Below are 26,335 nucleotides of genomic sequence, written 5' to 3' on the forward strand. Positions count from 1 at the left end.
CCATTCTGTCCTTTTGAGGCTTTGCTAGAATAAGCAATATAAGATGGACTAAACCTGGTACCTGCAGGGTCCTACAGGTGAATGATGACTCTAAATTCTTCCTAGGGGTTCTTATCACTGGGCTTGAAATATGTTCACTGGCTCTAATCATTGCCCGTCTTCAAAGACTGCACTCTGGCACAGTACATCCAAAAAGAGAAAAACAGGTGTATCCTCTCTAGAATCATTTTACGTGGTTGAACTCTTAGCAAGTAGGTTGGTAGTCATGTTCACGGCTCTGCCAGCACTGGGTCTATTCATGCGGTGCGTTCTACACTCAGGGGACAGTATGACTGCCAATCACAATCATTATCAGAGAGTCAGAAGGCCTTATCTTTTCCTAAACACCACTTTTCCTAAACTCTACTGAAATTAGCTTATAATTTCTTCTACCTAGGTTACACATCAAAGGTAAGGACTTATTATCTCACTGCATAGAAAACTGACCACTTTCCTTTAGCACAGAGTAGTTTTAAGGATTTAAAGCAGCAGTTTTAAATCCTCACATCAAAATCCTTCTGGAAAACAGGCAGGCCCTGTCCCAAAAAGTTCAGTTGTAAATACTCTAGTTGTAAATACAACTACTGCTATTTTTAGAAAGTCCAGGTGATTCTAATTCATGGTCAGAATTTAGAAGCCTTTATATAGCAGATGTCAGGCAAAGCATACAGAGAACTTAGGAGGACCGTAAAATTCACTTTGGAGGCAGAGCAGTAGGCAACGCTAAGTTCTAAGGGATATGGTGGGCTATTGGGGTCAAGATTTTGTATATCACAGGTCAAGGAAGGCAGATGCCTGGAAAAGCAATTTCTGAAGTGGGAGCTGGACTATCATGCTTTCCTGACAGCCCCTTCTCCTCCTGACCTTGGATCCCATGTACAGTGCCTGGATTTCACGGTGTCGGTCAGCGGTCAGTTCTCCATAGAAGTGGGTGGTGAGGTAGTTGGCCAAGAAATGAGAAGTGGCCAAGCTAGGGTGCTGGTCGAGGGACTGCTCTGTGACCTCAAGGCACATGGTGGGGTCGGGAATTCTTTGTAGAAGCTGTTGCAGGAGGAAGGTAGAGGAGAAAGGTGAGGCCTGTAGAAGAACTCTTAGTCCAGCCTTGTTTTGTTTGAGAATAGAACCTTTTGATTTATTCACTTTGGATTAACCCTTTCTCTGCACTCATTTTTTTTTTTTTCCCAGCACCCCTTAGCTTTACAAATGATGACTTTGGCAGGACCAGAGATCAGCAGGATCTTGGGCCCAGCTGCCCACCTGGCACCTAATGTAGGGTTGGCACTTACAGGCAGGGTGACTATTAACCAGCTAATGCAGGAGCAGATCTGAGACTGTGAGTGCTCTGAATGGGATCCAGTAGGAACAGAGCCATCCGATTCGACCAACCATCATATCCCTCCCCAGAGAAAACTGGGAAGAGTTGGAAGCTTACCTGCAGAGCCTTTTCATGATCACCTCTTTCTAGAAGGTGGAGGAGATGCTTCTGATGTAGGTTGACTAAATGTTCTCTTGGAAGAGGGTAGAGGCAGCCCCACTCCTCACACAACTCATACTCCTGGAAGGAAACACACATGCCTTCAACCCCTTTAAAATCCTGGCCTTTCAGTGCACTTAAGTAAGTGCTTAATAAATGCTTAATGTAAAAAAAAAAAAAAAATCCTGGCCTTGTCATTCATTCAACTCTTGCCTGGTTTTTCTCAGCAGTCCCGAATCTGCCAAAGCCCTAGGACAGTTTGGGAAGTGTTGATGGGAACTTCATTGTGAGATTAAAGTGGGTTCATAAAGGACCAGAATTGGCAAGGTAAGTTCTGAAAATGGTGCAAGTAGGCAGCTAAAGATGTCCTTTTCCTCTTAGCTCTCCTATAAGAAAGAAACAGATGACACACAGCCACTAACACTTGGTCAGTGCTGGGAAGATACTGAGGAAGTGGGTAAGGCTGACAGGACTGTCAAAGGAGACAAAGCCTACTCAACTCTGACTGTTGCTATATGACTGTGCAGGCCTAGTGCTGCCAGAGTTTAAAAATTTTCAAAAAAATTTTTTAGGGCTTCCTTGGTGGTCCAGTGGCTAAGACTCCACACTTTCACTGCAGGGGACATGGGTTCAATTCCTGGTCAGAGAACTAAGATATCTCTCACATGCTTTGTGGCATGGCCAGAGAAAAAAATTACAAAAACATTTTTTTTTAATTGAAAAATCCCCCTATTTTCCAATGCTGGCAATGAAATCAATATGAAAAGCTAAAAATTCTGTAGACTACTATTGCACAGGTCAATAAACATGCTGGTATTGGATTCCATGGATATCAACCCTTGTTACTCCCCACATCCCCACCTCCAATTTGGGAACTCTGGATTAAAGTTTCAGAGAGTGGAATTCTCAGAGCTACATCCGAGTATTCTATGGTGGCATCTGGAAGGCTCTCCCCACAACTCTGCCTGGGGCCACCTTCTTCAGGATGTTCCCTTGTCTCTCAGGCTACATTAGATGCCCTGCCTGTGCCACCACCACAGTCTGGGCTTGCCTCTGTCACTTGGAATATCACCATCACCTAGGGATATGGCTCACATTTCCCCTCACCCTTGCCCCGCCCACCCCTTCCCAAAATAATGAGTTGCACAAAGGCAAAGGCTAAGCTTAATGACCTTTGTTTCACCACTATCTAGCACTGGATGAGTCAGCACCTGAATAAATATATCTATATTTTGACCTATGATATATATCAGCTTCTCAAAGGGTAAAAAAAAATTTACTCAGCACTCAATGTCCAACAATCACATGGAAAGGTAGTTAAGGTCATTAGTAATCATGGCAACGTAAATTAAAACAATGATGTGATACCACCTTATTGGCAAAAAGCAAAAAGCTAGATGATGCCAAAATTGCCAAGAAGATGGAGCAATAGGGACTGTGAGTAGGAGAATAACTAGGCCAGAACAACGTGGTAACATCTTAGTAAAGGTGAGGATGCTTATGCCTCATGATGCAGCAGTTCCACGCTGGGAATGTATTCTGTCCTCACTGTGAACAGTGTAGGAAATCTCCTCTATGAAAACAAGGGTGATAGTTCAAAAGCGTTAATTGTCTTAGTCCTTACACTTCTCTGAATGTTGGTAAGTTTCACATGCATAAAAAAGAGAAAAAAGAGTGTTACATAATTATAGAAAAAAAATGTGAACCTTGACATATGGAAAGGAGTCTACTTAACTGGTTAAGGAGGGGTAAATCTAGAAAGAGGAGGAAGGAGAATAGTACCCAGGAAAATGGTACCTTGGCTTCCAGAATCAGGTTCATGACAGTCAAAGGGTCCTCAGCACAACAGTTTCTCAGGGCCTGCCAGTCACACCACATGGGGGTAGACTGCAAACCTAGAATCTAAGGAAAGATAAGAAAAGCTATCAAACCACACTAGTTTCTCTGTCGGGGAACAAGTCACTGGAGTTTCCAGGGATGGGCCATCCCCAGGTCTCTGTACCAAACTTGCCAGGAGAGAGAGGGAATAAGAACTAATGGGGCAGAGTGTTTGCAAAGATGAGTCAATCGATCTGGCAAGTATAACCAGGGAGCCAAGGCTGAGTGGGGAGGCCACAACTGTAGGACAGTTCTCAGAGGCTTCTGTCCTTTGCAGTTTGTTCAGTCTTCTGGGGTCACTTGTCCCTTGCTCCTTTACTTCAAAACTCTATCCAGGTTATTCTTCTGGCTTGAATGCTCTGTGGGATCACCCTTCATGCAACATTTTAGCTCAGCATGAAAACTGCTGAGGAAGAGTGGAAAGAAAATCTTTTTCACTTGCCATTTTCACTTTCCCTAGTTGGGCTCTGGACTCTGGTTACCAGTACACTTAGAAAGATTAGCATATGTATACTCGTTATGTAGCTGTACCACGTAAATCTATCTTCCTAAGCCTCTTGATCTCGAATATAACATACATCACAAGGACCTTTCACTTGGAAGGTTGAACTGAAAGTGAAATTTTCACTTTTAGTTATCCCTTTCAAAATGGCTACTGTTAATAGTGAAGAGTTCTCATAAAACATGATCCACTGAAGGAGGAAATGGCAAACCTTGAGGAAATTTTTGCCTTGAGAACCCCATGAACAGCATGAAAAGGCAAAAAGAAGATGAGTCTCCCAGATCAGAAGGTACACAATATGCTACAAGAGAAGAGTGGAGGGCAATTACTAATAGATTCAGAAAGAATGAAGTAGCTGGGCCAAAGTAGAAATGACACTCAATTGTGAATGTGTCTGGTGATGAAAGTAAAGTCCAATGTTGTATACAGCAATACTGCACAGGAACCTGAAATGTTAGGTCCTGAAGCAAGGTAAATTGAACATGATCAAGCAGGAGATGGCATGAGTGAACACTGACATCTTAGGAATCAGCCAACTAAAATGGACGGGAATGTGGGAATTTAATTCAGATGACCATTATGTCTACTACTGTGGGCAACAATTTCTTATAAGAAATGAAGTAGCCCTATAGTCAACAAAAGAATCTGAAATGCAGTACTTGGGTGCAATTTCAAAAATGACAGAATGATCTCGGTTCATTTCCAAGACAAACCATTCAATATCGTAGTAATCCAAGTCTAAGCCCCAACTGCTAATGCCGAAGAAGCTGAAGTTGACTGGCTCTATGAAGACCTATAAGACCTTCTACAACTAACACCAAAAAAAGGTGTCCTTTTCATCATAGTGGATTGGAATGCAAAAGTAGGAAGGCAAGAGATACCTGGAGGAACAGGCAAGTTTGGCTTTGGAGTACAAAATGAACCTGGACAAAGGCTAACAGAGCTTTGCCAAGAGAACACAGTGGTCTTAGTAAACACCCTTTTCCAACAATGCAAGAGACGACTCTACACATGGACATCACCAAATGGTCAATACCAAAATCAGATTCCTTTCTCTTGATGCCAGGTCCTATACCTTCTGATACACCTGCAGCTCCGCGAGCTTTCTCCGTAGCTCATACTCCAGCCCATCTTGGACAGCTGTGTCTGAAAGGCAGTAGGCCAGGATCTCCAGGCACCACTCCAGAGGCCACCGGTCCACAAACTGCAGCGTTAGCCGACTTCTCAGACATGCATCCTTCACAGCAAACAGGTACTGCCAACCTTCTTTGTCTATAAGACAAAAAGATGTTCAGCAAGCCTGGCACAGGAGCTCAAGAGTCCAGGTTAATTCTTAAGAGAAGGGCTGTGTTCAATTTCACAAAACAGGAGTTGGGAGGATCCTGAAGATACATCTGACCTGAATTAGTTTTTATACTTGGAGCAATTCTATGATGAAGACAGATGCTATATTTTGTTTCTTGTTATGCAGGTGAAATCAAAGTCATGGGACTTTCTGAAGAGAGAGGAGAAGAAAAGAAGAGAGGAGAAAGGAAGGAAAAAAGGGAGAAAGAATGAAAAGAGAGAAGACAGAAGAATAGATGAGGTGCTCCATGGTTTGGCAAGCTGCATACACAGCACCATTTCAGACTCAACTTGTCAGCAGAACTTTCGGTTTTCCCTGTAATTTCCATGTTGCATCCTACATTATGACTTGAAAGTTACTGCAAGCAAACTAGGTTGTTTTTTTTTAACTGTTGTTTTTACTTAGCAGCTCTCTCTCTCTCTCACACCCCTACATCACAGAGCTGAAACACAGACTCCATCCAAGCCATTAAGACCTCAGAGCTGGTCAGTGGATTTCTCCACCTTCTCAAGGAAGGATTTTCTCCTTTCCATAGAGAAGCCAAGGCCCCTATCCACAGCCTGCTCGGCTCTTGCTCCCCCTAGTGGAGGGCTGAAAGTCACCAGTCTCACCCCTGGGTACACATCAGTCTCCTGGGGAGCTTTTAGAGTAGGAGTTGACTAACAGGCATGCGTGTGTGCGTGTGTACAAGCTTTTATAGTAGGAGTTGACTAACACGCCCGTGTGTGTGTGTGTGTACAAGCTTTTATAGTAGGAGTTGACTAACACGCCCGTGTGTGTGTGTGTGTACTAGCTTTTATAGTAGGAGTTGACTAACAGGCGTGTGTGTGTGTGTGTGTGTGTGTGTGTGTGTTTTAAATAATTAAAAAATAATCATTTATTTCCTCTTGAGTGCACTGGGTCTCTGTCCCTGCCCACGCTTTCTCGAGTTGTAGCGAGCAGGGGCAACTTTCTAGTTGCGGTGTGCAGGCTTCTCACTGTGGTGGGCTCTAGGGCACAGCTGACCACCTCAACAGTTGCGGGCTCTGTTGGGCTCCGCCAGCAGGTGGGATCTGCCTGGATTAGGGATCGAACCAGCGCCTCCTGCATTGGCAGGTGAGTTCTTTACCACCAGGGAAGCCCCTGAGGGTTTGTTTTTATAAAGATTTCTTAGAAGCCAGCCACGCTCACTCGTTTATGGTCTATGGCTGATTTCAGGCCACAATGACAGATCTGAGTGTTTGCCCCCAAGCCTGCAGAGCCTACAAAGCCCTTTACAGGAAAACTCTCCTGACTGCGCTTTTATTTTTATTTTTTATTTTTTTAATGAAGAGTACTTTAATTCTTGTCCTTAGGAACTATAACCACTAGCATGATTTGGAAATGAGACTGTACCAAACACCGGCCAGAGAAGAATCGTCCAGTCTACGGCTTCTCTTTCATCTGGTCACTCAGAAATATAATATTATCTGCTATAATTGTTGTTGCTTGTCGTCTCACATTATTTTTATCCGTATATTCACCATAGTCTACTTTCCCTTCCACAAAAATTCGAGACCCCTTTTTCACATACTGATACGCCACATCTCTGAGGCCTGGTCGGAACACTGAAATTCTATGCCATGTTGTCTTTTGACTGACATCACCCATTTGGTAGGTTTCATTTTCCCCTGATCGCCACATCTCATTTGTTGCTAGGGAAAATATTGTGACTGGGTTTTTTCCTTCTACCTGTCTCATGACAGGGTCCTGACCTACTCGACCAAGCAACTGCACACGATTCAGAGACCTTTCGAGAACCAAACTGCTAGCTACTTCAGACTCATGTCTTACAAACTGACGAAGCACCTGTACTACAGGTCTTCGAAACATGGCTTCTACTCTCTTTTCTTCCAATCTTTAGTCTTTTCCTGAGGCTCTCCTGACTGCTTTTTTAAAACAGACACTTTCCTGAACCTTATATGGGCTTTTGGAAATGGGGCTCAGATATTTGTAGTCTATAACATTTGCCAACGATTCTGATATGCAGGGTGGAGAATACTGGTTATGAGTGCCTCTCCTAAAGTTTGATGGGCTTAGGTTCTAAGCCCTGCTCCACCACTGACTATCCTGGGCAGTTTCCCACGCTCTGGGCCTGGCTCGCCTCTCAGTATCATCAGACCATGGTGGCACCTTTCTTGAGAGTTCCTGTGAGGATCAGACGCGATGATCCACTCGGTGAACTCTCAATGTTATTACCACTGCTGAAGGAGGAAGACACAGCTTTCTGCTCACCACAAGCCACCGCACAGCTCAAGACCGCATCCTGTATGCTGCTCAAGTCGTCCACATCTTGTCCATACACATTAGTGAGCTGAAGGGCCCGGCGCCAATCTCTAGCCACCAGGGCTTCCTCGAAGGCCTCGGTGAGCACGTCCAGGGCAGTGGGAGAATGGAGGCCCAGGAGGACAGTAGAGAGACTGGCCTGGCCACAGAGACTCGCAGCCAGACTCTGCCCCTGCTCGGAGGACCCTCGGAGGGGTTCCCAGGCAGCCAGGAGGGAGGCTTCCAGCAGAGGAAACTGTTCCAAGAGGCGCTCACACTCCCGGGCTACCTGCTCGGCCGTCAGAGGCACTTCCCTGCGGCCACGAAGCTCCTTCCATGACAAGCTGGGCTTGGTGACCTTTGACCCCCGGGAAGCCCCCAGACAGGCCACGGTAGCCAGCAGCTTTGAGCGGGACTTCAGAAAGGCCAAGGCGGAGGAGGTGAGGGCTGGGGGTGATGAATCCCTCGGGGAGGAAGGGGGCTTTCTCTCCAGTACAGGGTTCTCAGTTGACTTTGGGGAGCTCAATGTGGAAAGTGGGAGGTCATCCAGGCAGTGGGAGGTGTGCAGCTGGGCCAGCGTGCCCAGACGGGCCAGAAAGGCTGACATCTGCTGGCTCTGCCTGGAGGAGCAGAGGGTGAGGGGCTCGCAGCAGCAGTTGACAATGACCTGCGGCACGCTCAGGCTCAGACCCTCTCGGGCCAGGAGGGCTGCCAGCCTGGAGGGAGAGAAGCAGAGGGCATGCAAGGCCTGAGTGCCCGGGCACCATCACTCAATCTCCAAATTTCTTTATGTTTAAACAAACAGAAGTAAATGTAGACTCTCTGTTTCCCCCTATTCCCCTCCTCCTTTTAACTCAAAAGGCAGTCTATTAGACCCAATGCCCTGCCCCTTGGTTTTTTACTTAATAACACATCTGGTAGATCTGTCCATATCCATCTACAGAGAGGCCCCTTATTATTTTTTTTTTAATAGCTACACAGCATTCCATTATGTGGAGGAACCTGAATTTAACTAGTCTCCTATTAGTGGACAATGGCTATGACATACAAAGTTGTGATAAAATGACTTAGTACATATAGCATTTTTCTTAGTATAATAAAGCTTCGGGATTAATTTCCCAATGTGGACTGCCAAAAATGCAGATCGTCATTTTATTTATTTATTTATTTTTTTTCAGATCATCATTTTAATGGACAATGACAAACTGCTTTCCCACAGGGGCTGTACACAGATTTATATCCCGCTAGTAATCTATGAGAATGCTTGTTTTCCTACAGCCTAGCCAACTAATTATGTTATCAATGTTTTGGGTTTTAGTCTACTCTTAAGTAGAGTCCCCTCTTAATTTTATTTATTTTTTAATTTTTAACCTGGTTTTAACCCCTTTATTTAGATGTGGATAGGAAGAAACAAGGCACTCTGCATTTTAATGAAGCCTGCATAAGAGTAACTGCAAACTAATGGAAAAGTTGAAGAAATCCCCCCCTTCCTGTACTGAACCCAAACACAGCCCCACTGAGCCCTTGGTTTCCTTGATGAAACAACTAGGAAGGCCCATGCCTGACTCTCACGGGGTGGCTCCTACCTGTCTGGGGGTACTTGTCGCTCAAGCAGCAGGTGTGACACCAGTTGGTAAGAGCTTTGTTGCAGGAGAACAAAGGGGTTTCCTACCTTGACCTCCACGTGATCTGCAAAAGTAAAGAAAGTGATTTTTGCACCACTGACTGCAACATTCAGAGCCCTATTTTCCAGAATCAACAACAACAAAAATAAGTGTCAAAACTACACGGAAAGTCCTTTCATTGGCATTTTTCTAGGTAAAAGGTATTCCTGACATGATGCTGACCACAGGTTTATCTATGCCTTACCACTGTCCTAGAGACTTCCAACAACAGACACTTCAGTGAACAGCTCTAGCCACAAATAGCGATTTCTGCTCCCTTCCATGTGACTGAAGTGCAGGTAACATTTGCTCTGTGGACTCAAGCGTCTGGCATTTTAAACAGAGACTAAATTCCTCTTCTCAGTTCTCATGTCCACAGTAGACTGAAGATCTGAGAGAGTATTTTTGAGTCATTAATACCGTCAAAACGTACTGAATACTCTCATATGCTGTACTACTGTACGAGGTATTGGGGAGATAAAGGTGACTCAAATGCAGAGGTGTGTAAGAGAGGACCTCATAAATCCAGTGTCCTTGGCTGCTGCTGCCCCTAGAACCACTTCACTGTGTTCCTGCTTCCTTGCCCTAGATACTTGCAGACATGTCCTGACTATATTTCCTTTTTCCTGCTACTTACCAGGCTCAGAGCCCAGGCTCCGAAGGAAAACGGCAGCCAGGGTGCTGCAGTACTTGAAGAAGGTGCCCATGTAGTCAGTCAGTCTGCCGCCTGCTGCCGTCTGTTTGCCCAGGTTCTTCTGGAGGAGCTGAGCCTGGATATACACAGGGTGGGCCTCGGCCTCCGGAGCTTTCTGGGCCACCTGTTCCACCAGGGAGGAGAGTGGTGTACTCCTGGGCTCTGGGGAGAGTTATGGAAGGAGAAGGCATGCAGTCTTGAGTCTGTGCATCTGGCTTTGGGTCAATTTCCAACACAATATGGGAACTGAACCTCTGCTCAGTTCTGCATGGGGCATCTAAACTTGGGTATTATACTTACTAGGCAGCTATAAAATCCTAAGTTTGTAAAATAGAAATATAAATATATACTGCATGGGGCATCCTACAGCTTGGGTATTACACCTATGAGGCAGCTACACAATCCCAAGGGCTTCCCTGATAGCTCAGTTGGTAAAGAATCTGCCTGCAATGCAGGAGACACAGGTTCAATTTCTGGGTTGGGAAGATCTGCTGGAGAAGGGATAGGCTACCCACTCTAGTATTCTTGGATTTCCCTGGTGGCTCAGCTGGTAAAGAAACTGCCTGCAGGAGAAGGAAATGGCAACCAACTCCAGTATTCTTGCCTGGAAAAATCCATGGACAGAGGAGTCTGGCGGGCTGAAGTCCATGGGATTACATGACTGAGCATGTGTGCACGAGGGTGGAGGGAGATGGGTTGGTAGCAATAAACTGGTAGAACTAAAAAAAAAAAAGAAACTGCCTGCAATGTGGGAGACCTGGGTTCGATTGCTGGGTTGGGAAGATCCCCTGGAGAAGGGAAAGGCTACCCACTCCAGTATTCTGTCCTGGAGAATTCCATGGACTGTATAGTTCCTGGTGTTGCAAAGAGTAGGACATGACTGAGTGACTTTCACCATACAATCCCAAGTTGGTTCCCTGTGCAAGTGATTCTCATCCAGGAAGAGTTCTGAGTCTGGAGAAATCAGGGTGAAGAGTTCCATTTTCATCTCAGGGTCTCTGGGGTGGAAATCCTCTGCAAAATGCACAGCACTCTTTTGGGGATGGTTTGGTCAATGTTTACGGAGTGACTTCTGGGTATATCTCTCATTGGGAATAAGAAATGTGTACCAGCTAATGGTACGCTAAGCATCCCTTCACTTAGGAGGTGGGGAAACAGGTGGGATTAGTTACAAAACCAGTCCTGGTTAACTAGAGGGGTGGTAGGGCCCACTTCTGGGCTTCCCAGGTGGCACAAGTGGTAAAGAACCCACCTGCTAATGCAGGAGACTGGGGTTCAATCCCTGGGTCAGGAAGATCCCCTGGAGGAGGGCATGGCAACCCACTCTTGCCTGGACAGTGTCATGGACAGAGGAGCCTGGCAGGCTACAGTCTATAGGGTGGCAAGGAGTTGGACATGGCTGAAGCAACTCAGAATGTACACACAAAGGGCCCACTTCTGAGTCCTAAGCCTCCATTCCAATGTGCTCCTTCACGCTCCGCTGTGTCCTTCCCCTAGTTCAACCGTAACTGCTCCCTCGCAGAAGGACTAGTACCTGGCAGCTCCAGTGCTTCTCTCAGCGACTGCAGGATCTGCTCCAGCTGCTGGGAGAGGCTGGTATGGCTGGCTATACAGTCCTCCGTGAGGCTGGGCCAACACATCTGAAGCAGCTCAGCAATGCTGCACCGTGGGGGACCTCCTCCTTTATCCTCTCCACTCTCTATGGAGAGCAAACGAGAAAGAAAAAGTCAGGTCTGATGCTGACCCAACGTTCTGAGTCCAGGAGATTAAAAAAAGGTAGTCACGCAGCTCACCTGATTTGATTTGCCCGGCTGACACAAGCGGGTAATTGAGAATCTTACTGATCTGCTGAAGAACACCTGGAAAGCCTCGAATGCCATCAGCATTGACGAATACGTGGTCTAGCCGGCGACCTGGAAATGGATGAATCAAGGGGGAATGCAGAAAAAACATAAGGTACCTTCAGAGATTGAAAGTCCTGTATTTACGTGTAAAGGTTTATCTCCTTCAATATGAAGGGGGAGGTAGATGCTGTGCAGTTGAGTAGCCCAGTAAACCTGGCATATTCCATGCCTGTGGTTTCAGGGCTATCTGTGGCAAGATGCCTCAGCTGTCCACAGCAGCAGAGCCAGAAGCTCTGGTATTCCTGGGGAATTGCTGTCCCAAGGCAACCAGGCACTTCTTGTGGATTTGCCTTGGTACCTTTCTTAGTTGAGAATTTGAGCTGGGATCCTATCTCCTCTAATTGTTTTAAATAGTATCCTGATACCCTGACTACACTATAAAGAACTTTATGCAGAGATTATTCCTTATACCTCTCTTTTGCTCCATAAACTTTGGATAATCTGGAAATGCAGTAGGTACTAAATTAATTCCTGATTGGCATGAAACCAGTTGGCTTGAATATTATATAATCTTCATTCAATTTTTGAATATAAGTGCTAGATGAGGGGGAAGTAAACTTTTCAGTAAAAACAGCATTGTGTATGCCACAGTGCACTTTCTTGGAAGGACTATGTCAGCATTAAAGGATTTCAAGCCAACAGCTCAGACGTGATTTGGAAGGGTGTGCATAAAAGAGTTAACACAGAAAGCCCGAGACTGCTATCCTCAGAAAGCCTTGCTGGCAAGGTTGGTCCTTGGCTGGCATCTCTGAACTTGACTGGCAGATGCTTTTCTACCCTGATAAAATTTTCCCTAAATGATGGAAGTGATTGATTGTGCCTAAACTGTTTGTATGGTGTGGTTTATGCTGAACACCTGCCTTTCTTCTGAGAGTCTGGAAGTTTGGTACATGTTGGGCAGAGGGTGCCTCTGTCACCAGCCCCCAATAAAAACCTTGGGCACTGGGTCACTGATGAGCTTCCAGTAGTAAACATTTCATATTTGTTTGTTGTCACAACTTACTACTGGAGTTCAGTACGTCCCGTGTGACTCCAGCAGGAGAGAATTCCTGGAAGCTTATGTCTGGTTTCCTCCAGACTTGATCCCATGAGCCTTTTCCCTTTGCTAATTTTGCTTTGTGTCTTTCTGATGATATAATTTGTAGCCATGAGTACGACTGTATGCTGAGTCCTGTGAGTTCTCCCAGTGAATCACTGAACCCAGGGAAAGCTACTCATATCACACCTGTTCACCATTCCTCCCTCTGTATTACTCAGAGAGAATAAGTTCCTGTCTCTCTGCCTCGTCAGTCCTTCCAGTGTTGGGTGTGTGTATCAAGGACAGGTGGGGAGTGACACTTTGCCTAATTCTTTCTTCACATTCCTCTAAGAATTCCATAGACACATTCTGGGATATTATTAACCCCAAGGTACAATCCTCCCCTTAACTGTGATCCATTAAAAATTTCCCTTATACCTGGTGTACAAGTTTGAGACCCAAGTTTAAAGTTAAGTGGGATTCACTCTGGAGGAGGTATGCAGTTTAGGGGCACAAATTCCATTTGTACCATTTTTGGAAAGCAACTATATTCACCACTGTATCACCAATGCCATTTGAACCAGTTTTGAATGTTTATCTCTTCCTTGAGTTTATCTATAAACCAGAAGAAAAGGTCCCCAAATGACTGTAGACTGTTATGTCTGTTAAGAAGGTGAGATTCTTGGGCTTTCCTGGTGGCTCAGTGGTAAAGAATCCACCTGCCAATGCAGGAGACACGTGTTCGATCCTTGATCTGGGAAGATCCCACATGCCACAGAGCAAATAAGCCCTCATGCCACAACTACTGAGTCTGTGCTCTAGAGCTGGGGAAACTGAATCCTTTGTGCCCTAGAGCCCGTGTTCTGCAACAAGAGAAACCACTGCAATGGGAAGTCCGAGCACCACATCTAGAGAGAAGCCTGGCTCTCTGCAACTAGAGAAACAGTGAAGACCCAGCACAGCCAAAAATAAAATATTAAAAAAAAAAAGAAGGCGAGACTCTCAATAGACTAGTCACCAGAATGGACATGAAGGAATAAAGAAACAATCCTTTCTCCTTGTCCCTCCTTCCCCAGTAACCTTCTTCCTGTATAATTGTCAAGCACCTCAGAACCCTGTCTCCTCATCTGAGAACAAAGGGATCATGTGAAGGAAGCATACTCACCCTGACTCTCAAGGCTGCTGTTAAGGCGCCGTTCAGCCGTTTCCAAGAGCTGCTTGCCGGTTTTCCAGAGCTGGCACTGTGAGCAAGCCAGGTCAAATGCAGCCATGGCGGGCGGGTTGAGGTCTTCCAGAACCTCTTTCAGGGGAGCAGTGAGCTCTACCGGGCTACTGCTTATCCAAAAGTCCTCCTGGAGCGTGGGGATGGGGTCTCCAGAGGTGCTGAGCAGCTTGTCGGTCACATCAGAGATGGAATAAAATACCATCCCTGGACACCCAGTGGTTGGGGGTAAAAGGCAAGAGGTTAAAATGATGCTCACTACCACTTTTGAGAAGTAGTTATAAGGTTGGGAGAAGTGAGGGTTTCTTCCAGATCAGGCCTAAAAGGAGGTTGAGAAATAATGTGGTAGGTCTGTGTGTGCTCATCTGAAAAGATCTCTAAAATATATTGCTAAAAAACCAAACCAGAAAATAGTACTTGTTATAAGAGCCCATTCATATTAAAAACAAAAAGCATATGCGTATATTCTTTTGAATCTGTAAAGAAAATTTCTGGGAGCATATAGAAGGGGCAGTGTGGGATGGTAACTTGATACATACAGCCTAGACCAGCAAAAGATGTAAAAACATGGGGCAAGATTCCACTTTCAAGAAATAATGAGCTCTTTCTGCAGTACAGCCAAGGTTGGGCCTGGAGACCCGAGAACCCCAGACCACAGATGTTAGACAAAACTCCTTCACTTTTTAGGAATGTAAAATAATCCCTGAATAACTACATGGGAAGAAAACACAGTAATCAACTCCCCAAAGCTCAAGATAATGGCCATCAAAACCTATGGTGGAAACTGCATTCACACTCCTCAGTATAGGCTTAATGGAACAGTTCGAGAAGCAGGTAAGTGACCCCTGTGATCAGCAAAGTTGGCCCCATCTAGAAAATGACTTGGGGGGTGTCAGGACTGCTGTTCTTCAAGGCAAGCGTCCTGCCCTGGGTTTCTGTTCATCTTCATGGTGAGCCTCTGGTTTGGGTGGTTTCTCCTTGACACCCTCCTCCCACAACTCCCTCCCCACCAGACAAGAGGGAAGCCGGACCTGCGGCTGCAGCGCTGCCGATGGCCTGCAGCGTGGAGCGGCCACTGCCTGTTCTTCGGATGGCGCTGCTACCCCCATCTGAGTTCTGGTTTTCGATTTTATGTTCTACTCGGGCCAGCTCCTGGATCACCTCCTGGTAGCGCTCCATGAACATCAGCTCCCCGGAACTGTGTGAAGACTTCAGGTTGAAGGTGAACACCACCTGTCACAGGAGAGAAAGGAGTGTGGCTTTTGGTGGGCCTGCTGGAGTTGGGGAGAATCTACAGATCTGAGATCTTGCCAGTCATCAGCCTCTGGCCCTAAGACAGCTGCTTTGTGCGGCTGGAAGAGTGTTGGATGTGCAGAGAGTAGATCAAACGCAGAAATAACTCATAAAAGTCAGCATGAGAGTCATCATAGCCCCAGCAGAATATAAGCAAATGATGTGGACAATTTCAAAGAGGAAATGCACGTGACTAATACACAGATGAAAAAATGCCTTCCCTTCTGAGTGATCCAAATTTAAAAGTCATACTACTTTGCATTTATCATAAGGACAAAGTGTCAAACTAAACCCTCAGGGGTAGAATGAACTGTCACAATCTTTTTTGAAAAGCAATTTGGCAATCTATGGAGCTTTAAAAATGTTTATATTCTTTGACTCAGTCGTTTTTATGAGAAACTTTCTTAAGGAAAAAATTCCAAAGTCTTAATGTGTAAAAGTGATAATCTTGACACTAGTTATTACAGTGATTAGAGGATTGAAAATAATCTAAGTGTTGAGTTAACAGGGGAATGGTCAAATGCAGCTACATGATCAGATAAGATCACTAAAATCAGTTACAGAGCAGATATTTAAAATGTAAAAAAGGCGCTAAAATTTTAGATTCAAAGTGATCTTGGCTCTATATAAAGGTCACATATATTTCAGAAAAACATTGGCAAAAAATATACTTTTATCTTTAGTATTGGTTGCTCTGGACAATAAGATTAAAAATAATTTTATTTTCTGGTTAATACTTTTTGGCATTTTCTTATATGCACAACTTGTTCTGTAACCAGGTTAAAAAACTTTCATTATAAAAGAAAAACTCAAAGCCTCCAAAAAGGAAGTGAGGACTTTAGTGGTAAAGGATTGGGGACCTCACAACTGACTTCTTGGTTTGGGTGTCAGAAAGGCTAGTGAGACTGCTATCCTCCTGAGAGCAACAGAATTGTCACTGTTATTAAAATACAAGATCTAAAATGTGTCAGAAGAAGTTAAACAAAAATTATCCCATCACATAGATGTTTCCATGTAAATTTACATGAAAGAAAAATTCTGACCTGTGTGTTAAGGGACCAGCATACGCATTACAAGTACAAGAGAGTTTTAAAAATTAGAATAGTGGGTTTTGTCTACGGCCATACCACCCTGAACGTGCCTGATCTCGTCTGATCTCGGAAGCTAAGCAGGGTCGGGCCTGGTTAGTACTTGGATGGGAGAATAGTGGGTTTTTATGCTATTACATTTAAACAATAGCAGAGGATTCCTGTATTTCTCACAGCTTGCACACAATCCTCTTAACATTCCAGGAGGCAGCACAAGCAGGTATTACATTTAACTCCAGTTTTCAGGTGAGGATATCAAAGCTCAGAAAGAGTAGCTCAGAGGGAGTAAGGATCTTTCTGGTTTTTACTCCCTGTAATTTCCCCTACACACATGAACTGTCCAGTTTGCTAGTCCCTTCCACTTCTTGTATATTGAACTGGCATTCTATTTCTTGTTAAAAATGGTCTGCACAGTGATTTCTAACTATATAAAACCACATACATGTTCAGAGAAGGACAAGAAGGAAAGATATAAAAATCTTTCCATGTTTTGATTGCCGCCCAGTATTTTATCTTGCTAAAACACCATTTATGTTAAGAAAACAAATGATTCAACAGCTTAAATCTCCTCCTGGCTGGATCTTGAAATCCACAGTGCTCAAGATGGGGTTCTTGAGCAAAACTCCCTCCTGCTTTTCCTGCTGGACGTGGGCCCTCAGAGGCACCTGAGTGGCTCTGGCTGCACACACATCTGCCTCTGCCTGTGGCCCCGCGGGCCCCAGATGGTAAAAGGCTGCCTTGGTGCTCTTTACTGCGGCAAGGTGAGGCCGAGGCTCCTAACACCTGTTGCACAAGAACCTGCCTCACCTGGTGGGCTTCTGCAAAGTTCCCCCGGAGGATGCAGGATGCCAGCAGTGACTCGGGTGGGGAGAACATCATGGGGATGAGGGAACTGTGAGGTTGGGGTTGCAATCGACCCTCCAGCTCATTCTTCCCAGACGCAGTGCTCAGACTTCCCTCTGTTGGGATACAGGAACATGGGCGGCCACAGAAGGGATAGAAATTGAGGAAAAACTATTCTGTCACCTGCTGCCAAACTCCTATCCTTCTCAAAGTCCTCTAAAAGGTCTGTAAATAGATCTTGATTTTCCTCAAATGAAGGGCACACCTATGCTATCATCTTTTTCTCTTCTTCTTAAATTTGAAGTACAGTTGAAGTACAGTTAATATTGCATTAATTTCAGGTGCACAGAGAGTGATTTGGTTATATATACTCTTTTTAAAAATCATTTTCCACTACTGGTTATTATAAGATAATAAGTATAGTTCCCTGTGCTACCCAGTAAATCCTTGTCTGTTTTATATATGGTAGTGTGTATCTATTCATATGCTATCATCTTTAAATATAAGACTTATGTACCAACTACTTTCCTTGGTTTATTTACTTCTGTTTCTCTCTACTGATGGGGAACTCAGCTGATAGGGAAACAGCCCCTTCACTGTTGAACACAAGCAAGAACTGCTCAGTCCAAGGTTTCAGACGGGGTGAATGACGACTCTATCAGGGCAGAGTTACTGGAAGCTGGCAACTGGTAGGGACACCGATACCTGAAGTACTTGTGCTCAGTTCACTACTTGTATTTTCCAGGGATGGTTTGGAACCTTTGTCCTGGTCGTCTAGAGGTATTAGGAAGAAAACAGAGAAAATCAACCATCAATACCTTACAGTGCAGAAAGGGGGAGGTTGGCTTGAAAGCTGAGATCTAGGTAGAGTGAAAAGATAATGAGTAGTTACTACACCAGTGGCTCCTTCTACAGCAAAACACCAAGTTCCTACGGGCCTATATATATATGTGTATATATATATATATAATTCCTGCCCCCCGCCCAGTGGTGAGTCTTTATTCCTTTTAGTTGAGCTGCTCCCCTTGCAGGGAGGAGAAGTTCCTCCTATCTCAGTCCAGCTGCTCCTTCTGAGCACCCTGAGAAACGGGGATCCATCTTCTTAGTCTCATTCTAGAAGGTTCCAGGCTTCCTCAGCTGATGGTCCGCCTCCCCTCCAGCACGAAGATACACCTAGCAACAAGCTCCAGGGAGGGGTGCTGGCCCTGGCAGAGGAGCAGGGTCAGGAACTTGGGGGAGTGAAGCGACTCAGAGTCTGGGTGAAGGTGCTAGAGCAGCAGCTGCAGGAGGGGGCCCAGGAGGTGAGAGCGAGGGCCCTGGCTGCACCCCTCCCTGGGCACACTGATGGCCCCAGGGAGGGCTTAATATGACCCTAGTGCTCATTTGGATAGTAGCTTTCACCAGCGGTTTACAAGCTCTGGGTCTCAGAGCCCCAGGAGCTTTCAAGTTACTTCTTGGGGTCACTGACCCCCATCTGCCCACTAAGCACTGTCAACAGTCTGAGAAAAAATAAAAGCACAACTATTATAGCCAGGAAGCAGTAGGGTGCCAAAGAGAAGGGAGAAGTTGCTCAGTTGTGTCCGGCTGTGATCTTATGGACGGTAGCCTACCAGGTTCCTCCGTCCATGGGATTTTCCAGGCAAGAGTACTGGAGTGGGTTGCCATTTCCTTCTCCAGGGGACCTTCCCAACCCAGGGATTGAACCCAGGTCTCCCGCATTGCAGGCAGACGCTTTACCGTCTGAGCAACCAGGGAAGCCTAGGGTACCAAAGAAGGTCACAAAATTTTCTGACGTAGAAAAGGTGGCCCTCATACTTGAAAGAGCAGGTAACCAAAGTATAAGGCAGGGCAGGCTGAAGACCATGATATTGAAAGCCCTGGAGAAAAAGCATCTTCTTCTCAACCCTTGCTTTCCTGAAGTGCTGGGGCTTTCAAGGGAGGCTTGCTATTCCTTGTTGTGATCAGTATGTAATTCAAGGGTAATGTCTGGCCACGTAAGGCAGCCTCCTTGGCTTACTGTGGGGAAGGAATAGGCAGCTGCAGGAAAGAGAAAATGAACTGTGTATCCGGAGCTGGATCAGCCAGGTGGACACAAACGATACCTTTTGACTCTGATTAACTGAGTCACTTAAGGGGCTCAGCCTTTAAGTTTTCTAAGTTTCTCTCTCTGTATCCTCCAGCTTGGCCAGCATGCTCGCATCTCTCATTGTCACTTATCTAAAGCCGACTTATTCTTCTATGTTTGGTCCCATAGTCAGCTCTTTCATAAAACCTGTTTCTTTGCCTTTTCAGGCTATGCTGACCTTCCCTTCCAAGAGATCTCTTCTCTTTTCAGGCCACGCCTCTGGGCAGTTTAAGTTTTTCATGTGTACTGTCTATGCAGGTAAATTATAAATTCTTCAAAGGCAAAGTCCTGGTTGATGCCTCATTCACCTCTCTAAAAATACCCAGTATTTTTTAGGGCACAGAAAACTATGAATTCCCTGTTAATTACTTAAAAACTAACAAAAATCATAAATGGAATGACTATCCAAAATTTAATACTTCTGTATAATGCTCAATAGACAAAATAGAGCAAAGCTTATAGCACATAATGACAGAATATTTTCCTTCAGGTATAAAGAGCTTATAATTCTACAAGAAAGACAAACCCAATAGAAAATATGGACCTGAGATGAAAATTATAAATGGCCAATAAATATATGAAAAGACATACAATCAATAAATTGATGACACACCATTAGTATATTAATCAAAGATTAAAAAAAGCCTGATACTACTCATTGCTTTTTTGGATACTGCTCATTTTTGATGAGTGTATATGCAAACAAGCACTCACATATAGATGATGGGAATGTAAATTGGCCTGCCTTTTTTGGGGGCGATTTGTTACATCTATAGTTTGTACCCACATATACTTTGACTTTCTTTAAACTGCTATCTATATTATAGACATACTCACACAAGGATGCACAGATATACATACAAGGTTGTTTAGTGTAGCATTGTTTATAGGAGCAAAAAACTAGAAACAATTTAAATGCCCACAAAAGGGTACATAGGACAATGGACTCCTAAGCAGCGTTTAAAATAAGTGAAGTGAGTTCTTACTACAGAGTATGATACCTTTACACATGTAAGAGGATGTAAGTGAAAAAAGAAAGTTGCAGTTCTCTCTATATAGTAACAATGCATCTATATATCTTCTCAGGTGGTGCTGGTAGTAAAGAACCTGCCTGCCAATGCAGGAGATGCAAGAGACACAAGTTTGATCCCTGGGCTGGGAAGATCCCGTGGAGGAGGGCACGGCAACCGAGTCGAGTATTCTTGCCTGGAGAATCCCATGGACAGAGGAGACTGGAGGACTATGGTCCATAGGATTACACGGGTGGACACAACTGCAGCAATTTTAGGCACATGTATCTAAAATGATATATATGCTTGCATTGCATAGAGAATTTCTGGAAGAAAACTATAAGCAAGGGTTATTTTAGGGGAGTAGGATTAGGATAATCTTAGACCACTTTTGTTTGTACTTTATCTGGAATTGCTCTAAGATACTTTGTCTTTGGGTGGTCTGGTGGCTAAGACTCCATGCTCCCAGTGCAGGGGGCCCAGGTTGGATCACTGGTCAGGGAACTAGATCCTACATGCCACCACTAAGACCTAGCATAGTCAAATAAGTTAATAACAATTTAGAAGAAAAGATACTTTATCTTTAAGAATTGCTTGACTGCTTTAAGTATATTAGACAAGCAGTAATACACCACCTGCCGAGTGCATGGGACGGAGGCATGGGGAGAGCTCTTCAGATTACCTGCCCGGCTCCTTCTTGTCCGACGACCCCGGCGGAGACTGGGGTGCCGTGTGGTGATGGGTCGGTATCTTCGGGAGGGTTGTTCCTCTGAAACAGCAAACCCACTGGGTCATATGGGAGGGTGATCAATTTTTTTTCTAATTGATGTATCACTGCTGCTGTACAGTATTATATAAGTCACAGGTGTACAATATTATATGTTACAGGTTATATATAACATATAACATAATATTGTATGTTACAGTTGCACAATATAGTGATTCACAATTTTTAAGGGTTATACTCCATTTACAGTTATAAAATGTTGGCCCTATTCCCTGTGCTGTACAATATATCCTTGTAGCTTATTTTATACCTAACTGTTTTTACCTCTTACTCCCCTACTCCTACACTGCCCCTCCTCCCTTCGAGGGTGACCAATTTAGAGTCGGTCCACCTCCTGGGGTAATAACAGGGAAGATCTGAACCGGGCTGTGAGCCGTGGCAGTCCCCGAGTTCTGACAGGGGTGGCTCTGGCGACGTGCCTGGAGCTAGTTGGCTCTAGGCACGCCTAGTCTCTCCCATATTCCCGAAATGTTTCTCCCTCCTCCCTTTCTGTTATCTCCTCTCACCTGAGCCCTGGATGCTGGTCACCACCTTGTACCTCCACTGGGCCTCCGAGAGCACCTTGGAGAACTGGTGTAGGCGACCCTGCAGCCCGTCTCTGCCGCCCGAGCCGCTCTGGCCTTCCAGCAGCTTTGACTTCTCAGGAGGGCTGTGGCTGCTCAGCTGGTCCAGCTGCTCCTGGAGCAGCCTGAGGAAGGCCCCTACCGCAAACTCATCAGCCAGGAACCCACTGACACCGCTCGTAAAGTGCTTTAGGTCCAAAAAGCTGTGCCCGTGAGGCTCCCGGGAACTGTCTTTTGGCTTTGGCTTCGGACAGCTTGGAACTGTGTAGGCCAGGCTCCTGGCAGTGCCCAGGGCACCCTGTTCTGACTTCCTCTCAGGCTGTGCCACATGCTGGGGGCTCTCTGACGGGGACCTCAAACCCAGTGGGCCCTTCCCCTCAACATCATCGTCCTCAGCGTAGTCCTCGGGCAGGTGAGGCTCTGGGTGAAGATCGGCAGAGGTGATGAGGAGCAATGAGAAGATGTTTTCTAGAAGTTCCAGGCACTGAGAGTCAGGAATACTGCACAGATACTGTTGACACCTGGCCAGGTACGTCGCGAAGAGATCTGAAGCCCCTGAAGCAGCGTGGGTAAGAGAAGAGGCCGAAGAAGGAAAGAGAGAAAGTGCAAACATCAGAAACAGCACTTGCCAGACTCACTCTCCCAACTTTAACTCTTTTCTTTCTTTGTAACAACTCAGGGAACTGTGGTTACAGTCAGAAGAATGAGAGACTGCCGAGCCATGTCTTCATGATTTGCAGAAAGATTTTGTTCCCTTAACTAAAAGTGCAGCTGACTGAGTGCTCATAATTTTGTTTCTGCGTTTTGAAACTACATTATTCCTCATCTTGGAGAAGCACTCCATATTGCAGTTGCTACAATGAAGGCAGCCTGGAGACTCCTTATCCCTCAGTTCCCATTTCCACTCACTGTTACACTACAGGTGACCACAGGCTACCCAGATCACTTAAGGCATACTCACTGGTCAGAAATGACCATGCTCAGAAGTGAAGGTCTATTTCAAAGCTGCAAGGGAGAGATATCTGAACACTAGTCACAGAAGGCAAAGTAAGGAGTTGTAAGTTAAGAAAAATGGGAGAGAATAGGACAGAAGGTTCTTTCCAACAGTAGGCTGTGACCCATGACACTGACTTAGACAGCTGCATTTGAAAAAATGAAATAAAACCGAAAAATAATCTGGAGTGTGCTCTGTTTGAAAGGGTAAGAAATGTTTCTTAAAACTTATTTCAGTTTTGTTGTTGTTTAGTTGCTAAGTTGTGTCTGACTCTTTTGTGATTCCCATAGACTGTAGCCCACCAGGCTCCTCTGTCCATGGGATTTCTTAGGCAAGAATACTGGAGTGGGTTGCCATTTCCTTCTCCAGGGGATCTTCCCTACTCCAGAGATCGAACCTGCATCTCCTGCAGTGGCAGGCAGATTCTTTACCATTGAGTCACCAGGGCAGCCCTCTTTCAGTTTCTACGTCACATATACACATACACATAAAAGCACAAACTATATACCTAGGTACAAACTGGAGTGATGTGAACTGCTACCTACTGTGGATTGAGTTTAAAAAAAAATGCATTTGGAAAACACAGTACTAGATCAGACTCTGAGAAGTTATACAAATCACTTGCTTTCTCCATGTCCCTTTGATTCACAGAGGCTGATAAACGGAAGAAATTAATCACGGGCATAGTAAAAGGCCACCTTCCAATCCTGGTGGAAAAGTGTTCCCATGCAAAGAGCCTCCTGGGGCAGGCTGTGCCCAGCTTCTGCCGGGGAAGGGGTGAGGGCGGCGCTGTACCTGGGGAGGAGACAGGATCGTTCACGGGTTCTGCAACTGAGGCCAAGTCCTCGGAGGGACCGTCTTTGCACTGCCGGCATTGGGAGTGCTGGTGTGAGTTGACGCACAGGGCATAGATGGCGTACTTCATGGCACAGAAGCTCCGGTAGAGAGTCAGGTTCTGACTCTGGCTCAGGTGTGCGGGGACCAGGGCATCAGCTGAATCTGAATTGCAGAGAGAAACAGGCAGAACTTCAGGGTTGCTCTTTTTAGGCCAGGGCCGCATTCGGGGCTGAAGCACAGATATCAAGCTCCTAGTCCCCTAAGTGTTCCCACCCTCCTTCTTGTTAATCACTGTCATCTCCTTTAATTTTGTGTGTGTGTGTGTATGTGTGTTTTCTCATTTGTTTTTGTTAATCACTGTCATCTCCCACCCTCCTTCTTTTTGGGCAGGGTGATGGGTGTCTCTTCCCGGTCTTGCTTCCTACTCAACAACAACATCTAGTCCCTGTTTCCTTTTCCCCACCAACCTCCCCTCTACATGTCTGTTCAACCCGAGTCTCCTGGCTATTTAACAAGTTTTCCCCTGCATTTCTTAAAATACTTGTTTTTCCTTTTTTAAATAAATAAAACATGTAAAAGTTTAGTCCACTCTGAGAATGCCGCATTATCCAAGAGGAGGCTTAAAATGTGTTTAAATTGAGAAACAAGAGAGCGAAGGTAACACAAAATTAAAAAAAAAAAAATTGATACTTTTAGGAAAGCCCTAAAGCAGACATTATGGGAAAAAAATACAAACTCTGTTGAAATTCCTTTACACTTGTTTAATAATTTATAATTTTTTATTAAAAATGTGTTTTGAACTTAGGAGGCAGGGTCCCATAATCTTGACAGAATCTCTAAACATCTTAATGTAGCCCAAATTATTTCCATAGAAGAAGTACAACCTGTTCAAAGAAATAAAGCAAAAAGAAGAAAAAAAATATCACCCACAATCCTACTAGCTAAACACAACCACTGTTACATTCTGGTTTAACCCCTTTCATAGTTTTGTGTACAAGTATATGTGTTTAAGTTGAGTGTAACAACATTTTGTATACAACTTACTTTTTCTACTTCTTACAGATCCCTTAGAGCATAAGCACTGGATTATGTTTCTTTAAAAACTAAATTTCTGCTGGCTGCATATAGTTCTACCATATGAACCCTCTGTCTAGGCATATTCCTCCAGGGACACTGGAGTAGTTAGGGATGCTTTGCTGCGACAATGTTGGAAGAAGCCTCTTACAGGTTTCCTAGTGATCACTTCTTAGAAGCTCAGCCAATATTGTTCTATGGCCTTGACCTCTTCATGGCATTACTGCCCAGAGCCAGGACTTGCAAGCACCCAGAGAGGGAGTGGCTCCAACACTGCTGTGCCAGAAGCCACTCTTGCCTCACCCTGTGCTGTGTGACATGCTCAGTCGTGTCTTACTCTTAGCGACCCCATGGATGTAGCCTGCCAGGCTCCTCTGTCCATGGGGATTTTCCAGGCAAGAATACTGGAGTGGGTTGTCATGCCCTCCTCCAGGGGGTCTTCCCAACCAAGGGATCGAACCCATATCTCCTTCATTACAGGCGGATTCTTTACCCTTTGAGCCACTAGGGAAGCCCAAGAATACCAGAGTGGGTAGCCTATCCCTTCTCCAGGGGATCTTCTCGACCTAGGAATCGAATCGGTGTCTTCTGCATTGCAGGTGGATTCTTTACCAGCTGAGCTACCAGGGAAGCCCTGCCTCATCCTAGTCCAGCCCTATTATCACTCCTCTTTTGCCTCTTTCAAGTTCAAGATCTGAGTATGTCCTGTGACAGAATTCAAATGCTCCTTCGGAAGATTTTTGTACCTGTATGTGTAAAATAGAGTTTCAGTTCTTTTAGGAAATCTGCTAAAGTTGTCTACATGTCTAAAAAAAAAATGGAATGTAGTAACACTAACTGTACAGTTAGTGGTAAGTCCTTTAAAAAAGTAAATGGTGGGGTGGGATGAATTGGGAGATTGGGATTGATGTATATACACTAGTGATACTATGTATAAAATAGGTAACTAATGAGAACCTCCTAGAGAAGGAAATGGCAACCCACTCCAGTATTCTGGCCTGGGGAAATCCCATGGACAGAAGAGCCTGGTGGGCTATAATCCATGGGGTCGCAAAAGAGGCAGACACGACTGAGTGACAAAACAGCAACAATGAGAACCTACTGCAGAGCACGGGAACTCTACTCCATGTTCTGTGGTCCCCTAAACGGGAAGGAAACCCAAAAAAGATGGGATATACGTACACATATAGCTGACTCACTTTGCTGTAAAGCCGAAACAAACAACATTGTAAAGTAATTATGCACCAATAAAAATTAACTTACAAAAGTAAAGCAAAGCAATATCTAGGCTGGAAGACATCTACTGCCATATGAAAATGTTTGTTTCTCTCAAAGGGAAGGTCCCTGGCCTGTGTAGTAGACGGAGACCACACTATCATATGATTTTTGAGAGCAGAAAGAAAGCTTGCTATGAGGGCTCTGAATTTACAGCAAAGATCTAAGGTTAAAGTAAGGCTTTGTTACTGCTTAAGGCAAATCTTTCTTTGAAAAGAAAAACTAAAAGAAGTTTGAAAAAGAATCTTCTAAGAGAAAAAGCCTACCCGTTCAATAGATTATGAAGAGGGAAGGCAGGCACAAAATGTGCTATGAGACAGCTAATGGACCTTGGAGACTCACCAAGAACCGGCATAAATACTGCCAGTGACAATGCTGTGAATTCAGAGGGCAGTTCCTAATTCCGTGGAATGAGGGTATGCT

At 44.9% G+C, this 26,335-nt stretch overlaps 2 protein-coding genes across 2 annotated transcripts in view; both read right to left on the bottom strand.

Annotated features, from left to right (window-relative positions):
- ZFYVE26 (zinc finger FYVE-type containing 26) overlaps positions 1-26,335 on the bottom strand; it is a 65,061-nt gene that overhangs the window by 27,149 nt on the left and 11,577 nt on the right. Inside the window, exons 10-25 of the mRNA XM_070469535.1 lie at positions 23,522-23,725; positions 21,676-22,287; positions 21,065-21,151; positions 17,953-18,021; positions 17,212-17,363; positions 15,055-15,256; positions 13,967-14,230; positions 11,673-11,792; positions 11,414-11,578; positions 9,823-10,041; positions 9,108-9,210; positions 7,492-8,237; positions 4,969-5,165; positions 3,311-3,415; positions 1,472-1,594; positions 904-1,080 (exon numbers count right to left, since the gene is read on the bottom strand). Coding sequence (XP_070325636.1) covers positions 904-1,080; positions 1,472-1,594; positions 3,311-3,415; positions 4,969-5,165; positions 7,492-8,237; positions 9,108-9,210; positions 9,823-10,041; positions 11,414-11,578; positions 11,673-11,792; positions 13,967-14,230; positions 15,055-15,256; positions 17,212-17,363; positions 17,953-18,021; positions 21,065-21,151; positions 21,676-22,287; positions 23,522-23,725 — 3,545 coding nt within the window. The remainder of the gene's footprint in view (positions 1-903; positions 1,081-1,471; positions 1,595-3,310; positions 3,416-4,968; positions 5,166-7,491; positions 8,238-9,107; positions 9,211-9,822; positions 10,042-11,413; positions 11,579-11,672; positions 11,793-13,966; positions 14,231-15,054; positions 15,257-17,211; positions 17,364-17,952; positions 18,022-21,064; positions 21,152-21,675; positions 22,288-23,521; positions 23,726-26,335) is intronic.
- Positions 6,494-7,134, bottom strand: LOC110134990 (single-stranded DNA-binding protein, mitochondrial). Its single transcript, XM_020889762.2, has one exon. It carries the CDS (start codon positions 7,087-7,089, stop codon positions 6,643-6,645), a length of 447 nt encoding a protein of 148 aa, XP_020745421.1. The 5' UTR covers positions 7,090-7,134; the 3' UTR covers positions 6,494-6,642.

The sequence above is a fragment of the Odocoileus virginianus genome, chromosome 6, assembly GCF_023699985.2.
Source record: "Odocoileus virginianus isolate 20LAN1187 ecotype Illinois chromosome 6, Ovbor_1.2, whole genome shotgun sequence".
Lineage (NCBI taxonomy): Eukaryota > Metazoa > Chordata > Mammalia > Artiodactyla > Cervidae > Odocoileus > Odocoileus virginianus.

What these genes read in the sequence shown, in the direction of transcription:
- LOC110134990 (XM_020889762.2), bottom strand. Translation starts at nt 7,089, where the DNA reads ATGTTTCGAAGACCTGTAGTACAGGTGCTTCGTCAGTTTGTAAGACAT.